Source organism: Salvelinus sp. IW2-2015, linkage group LG21 (genome assembly GCF_002910315.2).
Source record: "Salvelinus sp. IW2-2015 linkage group LG21, ASM291031v2, whole genome shotgun sequence".
NCBI lineage: Eukaryota > Metazoa > Chordata > Actinopteri > Salmoniformes > Salmonidae > Salvelinus > Salvelinus sp. IW2-2015.
The window spans coordinates 2496890-2510917 of NC_036861.1; the positions used below are offsets into that span (position 1 = coordinate 2496890).

Consider the following 14028-nt stretch of genomic DNA (forward strand, 5'->3'; position numbering starts at 1 on the left):
TCAGGTAGTGCAGTTCATCCAGGATGGCACATCAATGCGAGCTGTGGCAAAAAGGTTTGCTGTGTCTGTCAGCGTAGTGTCCAGAGCATGGGGCGCTACAGGAGACAGGCCAGTACATCAGGAGATGTGGAGGGGCCGTAGGAGGGCAACAACCCAGCAGCAGGACCGCTACCTCCGCCTTTGTGCAAGGAGGTGCACTGCCAGAGCCCTGCAAAATGACCTCCAGCAGGCCACAAATGTGCATGTGTCTGCTCAAACGGTCAGAACAGACTCCATGAGGGTGGTATGAGGGCCCGACATCCACAGGTGGGGGTTGTGCTTACAGCCCACACCGTGCAGGACGTTTGGCATTTGCCAGAGAACACCAAGATTGGCAAATTCGCCACTGCGCCCTGTGCTCTTCACGGATGAAAACAGGTTCACACTGAGCACCATGAGCACATGTGACAGACGTGACAGAGTGGAGACGCCGTGGAGAACGTTCTGCTGCTGCAACATCCTCCAGCATGACCGGTTTGGCGGTGGGTCAGTCATGGTGTGGGTGGCATTTCTTTGTGGGGCCGCACAGCCCTCCATGTGCTCGCCAGAGGTAGCCTGACTGCCAATAGGTACCGAGATGAGATCCTCAGACCCCTTGTGAGACCATATGCTGACACATGCACATTTGTGGCCTGCTGGAGGTCATTTTGCAGGGCTCTGGCAGTGCACCTCCTTGCACAAAGGCGGAGGTAGCGGTCCTGTGCTGGGTTGTTGCCCTCCTACGGAATCCTCCACGTCTCCTGATGTACTGGCCTGTCTCCTGGTAGCGCCCCCATGCTCTGGACACTACGCTGACAGACACAGCAAACCTTTTTGCCACAGCTCGCATTGATGTGCCATCCTGGATGAACTGGCACTACCTGAGCCACTTGTGTGGGTTGTAGACTCCGTCTCATGCTACCACTAGAGTGAAAGCACCGCCAGCATTCAAAAGTGACCAAAACATCAGCCAGGAAGCATAGGAACTGAGAATGGTCTGTGGTCACCACCTGCAGAACCATTCCTTTATTGGGGGTGTCTTGCTAATTGCCTATAATTTCCACCTTTTGTCTATTCCATTTGCACAACAGCATGTGAAATTTATTGTCAATCAGTGTTGCTTCCTAAGTGGACAGTTTGATTTCACAGAAGTGTGATTTACTTGGAGTTACATTGTGTTGTTTAAGTGTTCCCTTTATTTTTTTGAGCAGTGTATATATGTATATATATATATATATATAGGATATTCTACATGCAACAGACTGAATACTGAACATTACAGCTGGCTCGCCTGCTCTTTCTCTTCGCTAATGATGCGAGAGTGTGTTCAGTATTCAGTCTGTTGCATGTAGAATATCCTAGCCTATTCATTGATGATATGCCCTACTTTTAGTTGCAAGACATTGCAAGCTAAGAAATTCCAACAAAAAAACAGCCGCTTTTGATTGCTGATAGATAGGCCTAGTGCACGGTTCTGACTGTCTGCCTGGTGGCCGACCTGCCTATGTGCCTCTCCACTCTCTCTTCGTCCCTCGCTAGCTCGCTATGAAAGACAAGTGTTTGTGTTCCCGGAAGTGCGGCAACAAATCAGTCTACTCGGTTTTAAAAATACTGAATCTTAGGAATCGATTCCTAGTGGAAGATGTGTTTTCTTCCTACTAAATGGTGTTGGCAAGTCACGTTATTTTACACATTTTAAAGTACTTTGTTTTTAGGTGAGAGAGATCCGCGCGCAGGCAGGCCGCACGCAGACAGCTCGAGATTATTTGATTGACAGTTCTGGTTGCCTAGTGATGGACCAGCTTCAGAAGCAYCATTCCTTTACAGTGGTATTGCTTTACAAGTAAAATGCCTGTTCATTGGCGCGTCAAAACCATCTCCAGAGCAGGTTTCGTGTCGGCATTTAAAAAGCTGTAGCGTGCCCTTACAGATGAGCTGCTTTAAAGGGTATATGGCGGCAGAAGATATAACTTCATTGCCTGGCCCTAGCAGTCATTAATACCTAATAGCTATTATTATTCTGCATTGTGAATTGACGTAGAACTTAATTTCTCGCTTACTGTTTAAAAATGGTACTGATTTTTGAAAAAGGCAAAATTGTCATGTACTTCCCCAAATGGTAATATTTTACACCAATGCATCCCACTATAACAGATCCTTTGAGCATGAAAAGAGTTGATACAGAAGAGGAATTGGTACTCCAGTCTTTCACTTTCCTCAGAAACTGCCATTTTTAGTACCCATTAGCCTATACTTCATCCTTTGATAGAAAAACCATGAGTGACKCGTGTCTGTACYTCATGTGTGCACACCTGAGACCATCGGAAACCAATCTATTCCTGATTGTTAATCCAAACGAAGTCCAGAAATTGCTGTTTTTAAAGTCATTAATATTAATGACACTACAGAGACCTCATTAAACTGAAGGTCAAAATAGGGCCCCCATAGGTCTCTGGTCTGAAGTACTCCACTATATAGGGACTAAGGTGCCATTTGGGACCCAGCGTAAGTCTTATGTTGACCTTCAGTAAAAATAGAATAACGAAGAAAATTGAAATCCATTGTGTTATTGACAAAAATAATTGCTTTTTAAATGTCCTATGAGTACATCTTGAAGTTCGCCCGTCCTCCTCACCCACATATCTCAGCGTCATCAGTCAATGATATTTACAAAGGGCTCACAACCTGCTAAAGCATTTATGATGTTAGAATCTGGCAAACAGTGCTTTGCAAATACAATGTGTACTATGAAATGCTTCACWAACTGGCATGACCTTGTCATTTCTAAGGAGTCAAACGGAGAACAGCACCAACCAGAATAACAATTTATTCTATCAATCGGACATTGTGACAGCCATTTTGGATCGAGGAACTCCAGTTCCATATGAGGGCTTGACATTAACTTTTTTGCCATTTATCTTTCAGACAAGTTGGACAGAAAGCTCAAATCACATGCGCGCCCCCCCCCCTCTAACACCACGGGCCATTAAGATGAATGAAAATAGTGTTGTTTTATGCAAGGCACCACTTCACTAAATAATATTCACTATTACAGTATCACTGGTACTGAAAGACTGCTGCTCTCTGAGCCCATGTATTATAAAGTGTCTCCAGCCGTTGTGGCCTTGAGCAAGGCACTGAACCCACCACAAAGTACAATACTGCACTAGTAGGCCACTGTATAAAACACACGTGGGCCGTCAACCCTCCAACTGGAGACCTACTGGGTGGCATGCCTCTGATCCAGCCCTGCACAAACACACCAGAGTCAGCCTACCAAGGTCCTGTTGAGCAGCTGATTTTTGTAACAAATTGGTTATGTTCGAGCAGGGCTGGATCAAAAGCCTGCACACTCAGTAGCTCTCCTGGAAACTCCTGGGAGGATGGTTGGCCAACCGGCAACATTACAATTACAATCAAATACTTCTTAAGTCTATATAAAATAATTCCCTCCTTCAATGAACCAGGGATGAAATGGCTAAGGTGAGCAAGGTTGTTAACTAAGATGTTTATCTATTTGTAAGGTTAAAATATTCAGTGTTCAGGGGAGATCTTGACAGCATAGGAGTTACTTGTCAATAAGGCTATTCTAAGATTTTTTTTTTTACTTTTTCAGATTACATGGCCAGTATTGAATAGAGGACCATCCTAACCAATTGTGAGCGCTTGAGAGACGTACGGGTTTACAACCAGAGTATGCAGCACTGGTTTCATCAACTGTGCCCCTGTATGATCTGCGTGTCGGCCATTTGCGGTTATACACGAGTGCCTGTGGAAAGTTATTTTAGGACATGGGACATGAGAATGACATTAAAACATGCTGATAACTAAATAGTTAACTAGCGAGATAGCCAATGTAACACAGTGTAGGTAGTCTGTTGTATATCATTGTCTTACTTGCTGCGCAAATCTCTCCCTCCCCCGGCAACAGCCCACTGACAAACGCAGGTGATGCACACACCATGACTTCTCCAGGGTTTTCATTGCTGATCAAAGAACTTGCTATAACTAGGCAAAAAACTCACTAACAACGAATATCAACAAATGTGCTTTGATCTCAAAAACGCATTTCACGAATGCATGATTGAAAGACTGTCTATGCAGGCCTACAATAATTATACTCTGATATGTTCTGTAGATTCGGAGGACACTGCTCAAATTCTGATTGGAGTAGCCTCATCGTTTGATAGTGTTTTTTGTGTGATTTTTTTTWAACTTAAATTTATATTCTTCTTGTATGACAATTTTTTTTACTTGCTCGAACCAGCAGACAAGCGTTAATGTCAAGGCCTGTATATGATATATTCATGTCTATATACACACACCGTAAAACTTCAATTAAACCCAGTCTCAAATAGCCGCCAGTCCCTTTTCAGCAAATAAACACTCGTTTCAAATAAACACTGGGTCTAAATTAAATTGTTTATGAGGTTACCATGGACACAGCTCTGATATTCATATGGTCATGTGCATTAAACTGAATTATTATTTTTCATCTGTCATCGTCGCTAGCCATGGCACAACCACACTCATAGAGCAACATTCCAGCGATGCAACAGCCAGGCATTTTGGAATTGATCCAAAACAAGAGAATGGCAAACTCAAAAAGTCAAAGTTCAGTGTTTGTCTGTGGATCAGACGAGGGCGAGACTGCAAGGTGGATCAGACGAGGGCGAGACTGCAAGGTGGATCAGACGAAGGCGAGACTGCAAGGTGAGGGGAGGCGCTGGTTGTGTTCAGTGATGGAAGCAAATAAATGCCTGGTCTATTAATTGAAGTTATGGTATTCATAGACATTCAACCTGACATGAAAGGGCCTGGCCTGCATGTTGCCACTCCTAGAGAGCTTTCATCCAGCAGTGTCCCTCCCCCACCCAAATGTAGAGGCCTCTAAACCAAATGTTTACCTGGCCCACCACTCCACCTTGGACTTGAACAACCTTTATGATCAGGTTCACCTCTACATGGCAGCAGTCCTCACCTTTCCCAGGACCCTGAAGAACGTCAACCGCAGCCCCAGCATCTCACACAGGAGCAACAGAAAAACAGACACAACACCCAGACCAGCGAGACCCCCCCCACCCCCTCCCAAGAGGACCTGCACCAAGAGGTTCCACACCAAGAGGACCTACACCCAGACCACAGCGTCACCAGCTACATCCCCAACCAGTCGATAACTAGCCACACCCTATATAGCAGCCGCCCAATAGAATCCCCATACTACGATGACAGCTTCTCCATCCTAGATAGGGAGATCAACTTTTTCCAGGCCCAGGGACATGTACTAGTCTGTGGCGACCTAAATACCAGAACCAGACAAGAACCTGACACTCTTAACACACAGGGGGAAAACACCTACCTGGAGGTTACAGCATTCCCTCCCAAATATGCCCCCCTAGACACAACTATAACAAAACAACCAACAAAAACGGGTCCCAACTCCTGCAGCTGTCTCACGCCGAGTCTGTACATAGTCAATGGTAGGCTTCGAGGGGACTCGTACGGTAGGTACACCTACAGATCATCCCTCGGCAGTAGTACTGTAGATTACTTCATCACTGACCTCAACCCAGAGTCTCTCAGAGCGTTCAGTCAGCCCACCAACACCCCAATCGGATCACAGCAAAATCAGTCTACTAGAACAGAGCAATACTCAAATCATGAGGCATCAAATCCAAAAGGAACTGGATCAAATTAAGAAATTCTACAACCACCTAAAAGGAAGCGATTCCCAAGCCTTCCATAATGAAGCCACCACCTACAGAGAGCTGAACCTGGAGAAGAGTCCCCTAAGCAAGCTGGTCCTGGGGCTCTGTTCACAAACAGAGCCCCAGGCAGCAACACAATTAGACCCAACCAAATCATGAGAAAACAAAAAGATAATTATATGACACATTGGAAAGAGCAAACTAGGATGCTATTTGGCCCTAAACAGAGCACACAGTGACAGAATAATTGACCACTGACTGACCCAACATTAAGGAAAGCTTTGACAATGTACAGACTCAGTGAGCATAGCCTTGCTATTGAGAGAGGCCGCCGTAGGCAGACCTGGCTCTCAAGAGAAGACAAGCTTTGTGCACACTACTCACAAAATGAGGAAACTGAGCTGCAATTCCTTACCTGTTCCTATGCCAAATGTATGATCATATTTGAGACACATATTTTCCTCAGATTACACAGACCCACAAATAATTCGAAAACAAATCCAATTTTGATAAACTCCCATATCTATTGGGTTAAATACCACAGTGTGCAATCACAGCAGCAATATTTGTGACCTGTTGCCACAAGAAAAGGGCAACAAGTGAAGAACAAACCCTATTGTAAATACAACCCATATTTATGTTTATTTATTTTCCCTTGAACTATTTGCACATCATTACAACACTGTATATAGCCATAATATGACATTTGAAATGTGTGTTTTCCTTTGGAACTTTTGTGAGTGTACTGTTCATTTGACTTTTGTTTATGAGCTATTTCACTGGCTTTGGCAATGTAAACATATTTCCCATGCCAATAAAGCCCTTTGAATTGAATAGATACAGTGAAAGTGAGGATAGAGATATTCCGGTTTATGGAGCATCACGTTTAATATGCACAGATTTGGGCCTGTGGCCTAATCCCATTGTGAATATGAAACTAATTTCATGAACTCCGATACTGCCATCTCAGCAATGACACACACACACACACACACAGGCAAAGAAAATACACTGATGGTTGGATAGACAGAGAATTCTGAGGTCTCCACTCAAGAGCAACAGAGGAGAAACACACTACAGTGAACACCGCAATGCCAGAGTCATGTTCATTAGTCAAAAATAAGACCAAAAACACCATGAAGTTGAACATTGGTGACATCTTAATTCAATGTCCATTTTCTCCCCTTTACACAAACTGACCGTGACCCTTTCCCAAGAGGACTCCTGTGCTAGCGTCCCAGTTGAACCACCTCTCTGCCAGACATCAACCCGGCAAAGCTGGTAAACACCATACTATATTGCTGTGCCCTACGACCCTAATCGTCACCCAATCATGACATAAATGACACATCATACAGATGGCCGTGTGTGGGCACGCATGGTAAAGTGACAGGGGATCTTTAGAGGTGATGAAATCACCTGTGGTTGGTAAGCAAGACCCCCCTCAGTGTGATCTACATGCTAAATCAGCTGTACCACACAGACAGACAGCACTAGAGGCAGAAAATACAACACCACGGAATATGGAACGATATCCAATTATATTAGTATGTCAAATGAAGGCCGTACCAATATATTCCCCCAAAGTACAGTATGTTCAAATATGTTCAAAACTAATGACGCATCAATGCTTTAGAGAGCAGGGATGTCAACTAATGACCATACTTATGCGGAAAATATATCTAAATAGTTTATTTGGCATACTAATATCATTATCATTSGATATCATTGAACAAGGAAAGTACGCCGCTTAGACAGGGTGTCTGAGAATAAGGAGTTTTAAGTTGGAGCGATCCATCTTTTGGCTGGTCCACTGTGGCTCTTACCAGCGCAGGGCGATCTTGATGGGCGTGGTGAGGCAGGAGGTGAAGAGGTCAGCGGGGAGGTCAGGGTTCATGGGCAGTAGCTCTGAGGCCTCGCAGGCGGCTAGCTGGATACAGTTCTTCATGGAGGGGGGGAGAGGCATCTGGGCCAGGGGGTGGTTGGGGTTAATGGCTGCCACCTGGAAGAGAACAAAAGACTTGGATTGGAGATGAAGCTAATAGAGGCTATACAGAGACACAGGTCAAACAAATAAGTTACACAGACGGACACACCGATTCCATGCTATCCCAGTCTGAATAAAATATGAGTTTGTATTCAAAAATAAAATAAAAAAAGGTACAGACAAACAGAGAAGACCAGGGCATAATAGAGAAAATATGTAATACTGAACTCGTGCACTTGACACCCCCCCCCAGCTCTGACTTTGCTGATAGCTACTTCATTGAGGGAAGGTGTCCCACCTAGCCATCTTAAGATGAATGCACTCAATGTAAGTCACTCTGGATAAGAGCCCTGCTAAATGACTCAAATGTAAATAATGTCAAAGAGCGAAAAAGAGAGGTAAAGGGAAAGAGAAATAACAGTAGACACAGAACAAGAGAGAAGGGAAAACCAACCAGAGATGGTAACGCCGAGCAAGAGAAAGAGGACCAGATAAAAGAACAAGAACAGAACCAACAGAAAAGAGAAGAGACAGATAACAGGCCAGAGGGATGTGCAGGTCAGAGAAAGGGAGTGAAAACCTTTAGGACATTGGATCCTCTCACTGCTCTAAACTTCTGCTATCATCCGGTAATGAGATGTGGAAGAGAGCTTTTGAAGTTCAGGGTGGCGGAGGTGTTCGATAGCATAGTGTATTCTGAACAAACAGCCTCTGGAGCAGATATTGGAAGATGTGATATTATCATTCTGGGGAGGTGGACCGCCTGTACAATGCCATGAATACAAAGGTGTGAGAGAGCGTGTGTGTGTGTGGAATGGACAGGTGTGTGTGTACGTTTGTTCCTGAGTACGTGTGTGTGTGTGTGTGTGTGTGTGTGTGTGTCTACTCCTGTATGGGTGTATGGATCCATCCAGACCTGGTGTGATGTCAGTCTGCCTCTAGGCAGCTTGTGGAGGTGAGCTCCATTTTTCATTTGACGACCTCGGAGCGCTCCCTTCCCCTCCTCACCCAGGGCTGTTGACCACGGACTCCCTGGGCTTATAAATACTTCACAGACTTATGACTGAAGCGCTTGTACTTTCGAGCTTCAAATGTGTGACTTCTGCCATAATTCTACAATTCTGGTGCAGCCTAAATCTCCCGATGACTAACAATACGCGACGTACGGCCGAGTTTCAGGCAAGGATCTGGAGATTTGATCCGGCCCTTGGGGGTAATTTTGTACTGATGGCATAGCTGATGCATATGATGGAAGGGTGCAATACAATTTAAAGCACTTTGTCCGTCTAGCCTTATGATAGCAAGCGTCACGGTAGATGGATGGTACCGCGTGTTGAAGAGTGGGACTCTTCACAGGAGATTGAGATTTACCTGCCACTCCAGGTACCATCCCATCCATGAGAGAACAGGGACATTCTGCTTTAAGTGCTAAAAACACTTCCTGTTTTTAAAAACAGCGCTGTGCCYAGCTGGCTATAATTGCTGTGCAGGGAGGAAGTGAAAGGTCTTCTTCAAAGTGTCAACCTAAACACTTACATACAGCGCAGTAGACCAGGGACACATGCCCAGTCGATCAGGCTGTCCTCACATCTCCTTAGTCTATAGGGAGAAAAGGGAATGTGCAACACACACAATGCACTCAAAGGCAAGTGTCACACACAGCCCACACAATCTGGAAAACGTGAGGTGAAAAAAGCTAACTTCTCCTAACAGTCAACTCCTCAACATCTGATGCAAGGCATGGTAAACCTAGGCTTATTTTTTATTTACTAACGCCTCTTAGGCCAGAGTGTTAGACGATGGAAGGCTGGTCATGTTTTCCTAAGGGCTAGCTGGTAAACAGACACATTGAAACGCAACCAGACAGACAGACCAGCATTTCCTCCAGATTTTCCACCCTCGGTGATGTGCAAATACAACACTCCAAAACGTTCAATTGAAATGAACAGAGGCATGAAAGTAAGGTGTGTGTGTGTGTGAGAGATTCAGTGTGTTGTATGATTATACATCTCAGTTCAGGGTGCAACAGAGCTATGGGCAGAAGAGCCTTCCTCTCTAATTGTAGCTTGTTATAATGAGGAGACTCCAGAGAAAGGAAACTAAATGTAGGACCTGCAGCTAGCTAACATCTCAGTGTGACGTCCACGTGTGTCTTCATTGCTTTTAGATACAGACTCATAAAATAGCACTATTAAACCTACAGCTCTGCWCAGACCTGTCTGGATTAATAGGGACGTGTGTGTGTGCTGGCGTATGTACACTGTTTATGTCAGTGTCTCGTACGATTACATCTTCTCTGTCACTTCTTAATGATGAAATGGGGAATGTTACACTAACCAACGCAACATGGATATTTTAACTACTCTATAATGCATGATGTATCAACGACGGTGGAACAATATCGTTACACAAATCATTTGGGATATTGTGATACGGGTAAACAATACACCTTATGGAGAACACCACATTACTGCCTAAACCGTCTGCTTTTCAGGATTTAGCATATTAACATATTAGCATATCGGAATCTCATAAATTTGCATTACAATCATGGAAGGATTTTATTTTCATCACACTGGGGTATGCAAATTTTTGTTTACGTACACTAATTCACAGACCTAATCGGGGGGGGGGGGGGGGTGTATACACGTGCGCGCACACACACACAGACAGCAAGGAGACAACAAACACACACGGAAGTGTGCATTGACTGAGAACAGATATACCAACAGACAAATGCACAAAAAATCAGACTCCATCCGCCCAAAAGAAAGAGCACACGGACACACAAACACAGTCATTTCCACACAGCAGATAATGCAGTGAGCGTCATACTGCTGACTCCATACAGTAAGTTCTGAAATATTTAGCAGGAAGCGGACTGCTCATAACAGAGCACTCAGACACCACACCCCTGACTGAAGGTTGCATGTCTGTTAGAGAGGAGAGAGACACCTCCCCATCCTTCCGCACCACTCCCCCTATTTCCCGGTAAAAAGCCCCTGGTGGGATCAAGTCTGTCCCTGTGTGTGTGTGTGTGTATGAGCGCGAGTGTGAACTAGGGTCACCCTCTTCCTGCACTCTGCTGCAGAGCGTTATGCTGTACCGGAAACAGGGATGGAGGGGGACTCCCTGCCTTGGTACTATCATGCATCTTTAATAGTCTTCCGGAACTACCTCCCTCCCTGTCTCTCCACCTGTCTCCTTCCTCTACCTCCCTTATCCTATTTCAATATTCCTCTCATCTATACCCCTCTCTCTTTCCTCTCCCTCCCAACTGCCATCCATCTTTCCATTCCCCTCCTCCAACTCTCTCTCATTCTCCACCACTCCCCCATCCCTCTCTTCCTGTTGCTGTGCAGGCGGGGGGGAGGTGCACTGAGGTGTAAAGTGGAGCCATTTTGCTTTCCGCCAGCTGATATTTGTTGAATAAGATTTGTTCAAAATGTCACTTTTATTTTTATTGAAGACCAAGACACAGTTTTATTATTTAAAAAAAATGTTTACCCCTTTTWCTCCTAAATTRRGTGGTATCCAATTGGTAGTTACAGTCTTGTCTCATCGCTGCGACTCCCGTACAGACTCGGGAGAGGCGAAGGTCGAGAGCCGTGCGCCCTCCGAAACACAACCCAGCCAAGCCGCTTCTTGACACAATGCCCGCTTAACCCGGAATCCAGCTGCACCAATGTGTCAGAGGAAACACTGTACACCTGGCGACCGTGTCAGTGTGCACTGCGCTCGGTCCGCCACAAGAGTCGCTAGTGAGCAATGGGGCAAGGACATCCCTGTCGGCTGCGACAGAGACTGGACTCGAACCCAGAATCTCTAGTGGCACAGCTAGCACTGCGATGTAGTGCCTTAGACCACTGCTCCACTCGGGAGGCCCAAAAGACAGTTCCGTTATGGCACATTAAATTCCATTCAATCACATTGCAATATATCATCCAGAAGGCGAGGTCAGTACAGGTGCATCAAAGCTGGGAACGAGAGACTGAAAAACAGCTTCCATTTCAAGGCCATCAGACTGTTAAATAGCCATCACTAGCACATTAGAGGCTGCTGCCCTATATAGACTAGGAATCACTGGTCACTTTAATAATGTTCACAAATTTTGCATTACTCATCTCATATGTATATACTGTATTCTTTCCATTTCTACTGTATCTTAGTCTATGCCGCTCTGACATTGCTCGCCCAAATATTTATATATTCTTAATTCCATTCCTTTACTTTAGATGTCTGTATGGTGTGTAATTGTTTGACATTACTTGTTAGATATTACTGCACTGTAGGAGCTAGAAACACAAGCATTTCGCTACACCCACAATAACTTCTGCTGAACACGTGTACGCGACAAATACAATTTGATTTGACAACAGTTCCAGCTGGCTGGAGCTAAGAGCTTTAGCCCATAGTGACCCAAAGAGAACCCAGAGTGGCCAATTACACCAACACTTTTTAACAGCTGAGGAGCAAACTCTACTCTATCCCTCTCCCTTGCCCTCTGTTGCTATCTCTCCCTCCCTCCCTCCTCCTTGCCCGCCCCCTCGCTCTACCGCCTATCACGCGCTGACAGCTTTAAGTGTTATTGATGGGCCGCTGGGCCTCGTCTCTCTCCTCCGTCTTTCCATCTCTACATCCCTCTATCGGGCCGTGGCCCCTGCTATCTCAGCCTGGTAAGAGTTGGACAGATACACTACCGGTCAAACGTTTCAGAACACCTACTCATTCAAAGGTTTTTCTTAATTTTTTACTATTTTCTACATTGTTGAATAATAATGAAGATATCAAAACTATGAAATAACATATGGAATCAGGTAGTAAACAAAAAATAAAAGTGTTAAAACAAAAAATAAACTTGATTCTTCAAATAGCCTTGATAACAGCTTTGCACACTCTTGGCATTTTCTCAACCAGGTTCATGAGGTAGTCACCTGGAATGCATTTCAATTAACAGGTGTGCCTTCTTAAAAGTTCATTTGTGCAATTTCTTGCCTTCTTAATTGCGTTTGAGCCAATCAGTTGTGTTGTGTCTCAACATCAACTGTTCAGAGGAGACTGTGTGAATCTGGGCTTCATGGTCGAATTGCTGCAAAGAAACCACTACTAATGGACACCAATAAGAAGAAGAGACTTGCATGTGCCAAGAAACATGAGCAATGGACATTAGACCGGTGGAAATTTGTCCTTTGGTCTGGAGTCCAAATGGGATATTCATGGTTCCAACCGCTGTGTCTTTGTGAGAACGCGGTGTGGGTGAATGGATGACCACTGCATGTGTGGTTCCCACCGTAAAGCATGGAGGAGGTGTTGTTACGGTGTGGGGGTGCTTTGCTGGTGACACTGTCTGATTTATTTAGAATTCAAGGCACACTTAACCAGCGTAGTTACCACAGCATTCTGCCGCGATACGCCACGCCATCCCATCTGGTTTGGGCTTAGTGGGACTATCATTTGTTGACCCAACACACCTCCAGGCTGTATAAGGGCTATTTTACCAAGGAGAGTGATGGAGTGTTGCATCAGAAGATCTGGCCTCCACAATCCCCCTACCTCAACCAAATTGAGATTGTTTGGGATGAGTTGGACCGCAGAGTGAAGGAAAAGCAGCCAACAAGTGCTCAGCATATGTGGGAACTCCTTCAAGACTGTTGGAAAAGCCTTCCAGGTGAAGCTGGTTGAGAGAATGCCAAGAGTGTGCAAAGCTGTTATCAAGGCAAAGGGTGGCTATTMGAAAGATCTGAAAATATAAAATCGATTTTGATTTGTTGAACACTTTTTTGGTTACTACATGATTCCATATGTGTTATTTCATCATTTGGATGTCTTTACTATTATTCTACAATGTAGAAAAAAGTGAATAAAGAAAAACCCTTGAATGAGAAGGTGTTCTAAAACTTAGAGTTGATAGAAGGGTTAGAGGGAGCAGGGCAGAGGGAGCCTGAATGGACGGATGGTGAGAGGACAGAAGCTGTGTTGCAGGTATTGAACTTAGCGTGACTGCACAGTGAAGGATGAGTCTCCTCTCACAATCTGTCTGCCTTTTTCTCAGTCTCTCTAGACTGCATTGGAACACTTTTTCGTCCTTCGCCTCGCTCTGCCATCCCTTCCTCTCCCACTTCTTTTCCCCACGTCCTCCCCCTTTGTATTGCTCGCCCTCTTCTCCCCCTTTCTCTGCATCTCATCATCCCTCCTTGTCCTTCTCTCGCTCACCCTCTTTCTTTCTGCTGTATTCCATATAATCTGAAGTGCGTTCAATCTCCTCCATGAATAATTGAACTGCGTGTTGTAAATTCACTTGAGATGCCATGGCCG

The 14028-nt window shown here is 44.9% G+C and overlaps 1 protein-coding gene across 1 annotated transcript in view; it reads right to left on the bottom strand.

Annotated features, from left to right (window-relative positions):
• The window catches only part of LOC111982470 (regulatory-associated protein of mTOR), a 147938-nt gene that overhangs the window by 61683 nt on the left and 72227 nt on the right, over positions 1-14028 (bottom strand). The window contains exon 7 of the mRNA XM_024014038.2: positions 7553-7728. Coding sequence (XP_023869806.2) covers positions 7553-7728 — 176 coding nt within the window. The remainder of the gene's footprint in view (positions 1-7552; positions 7729-14028) is intronic.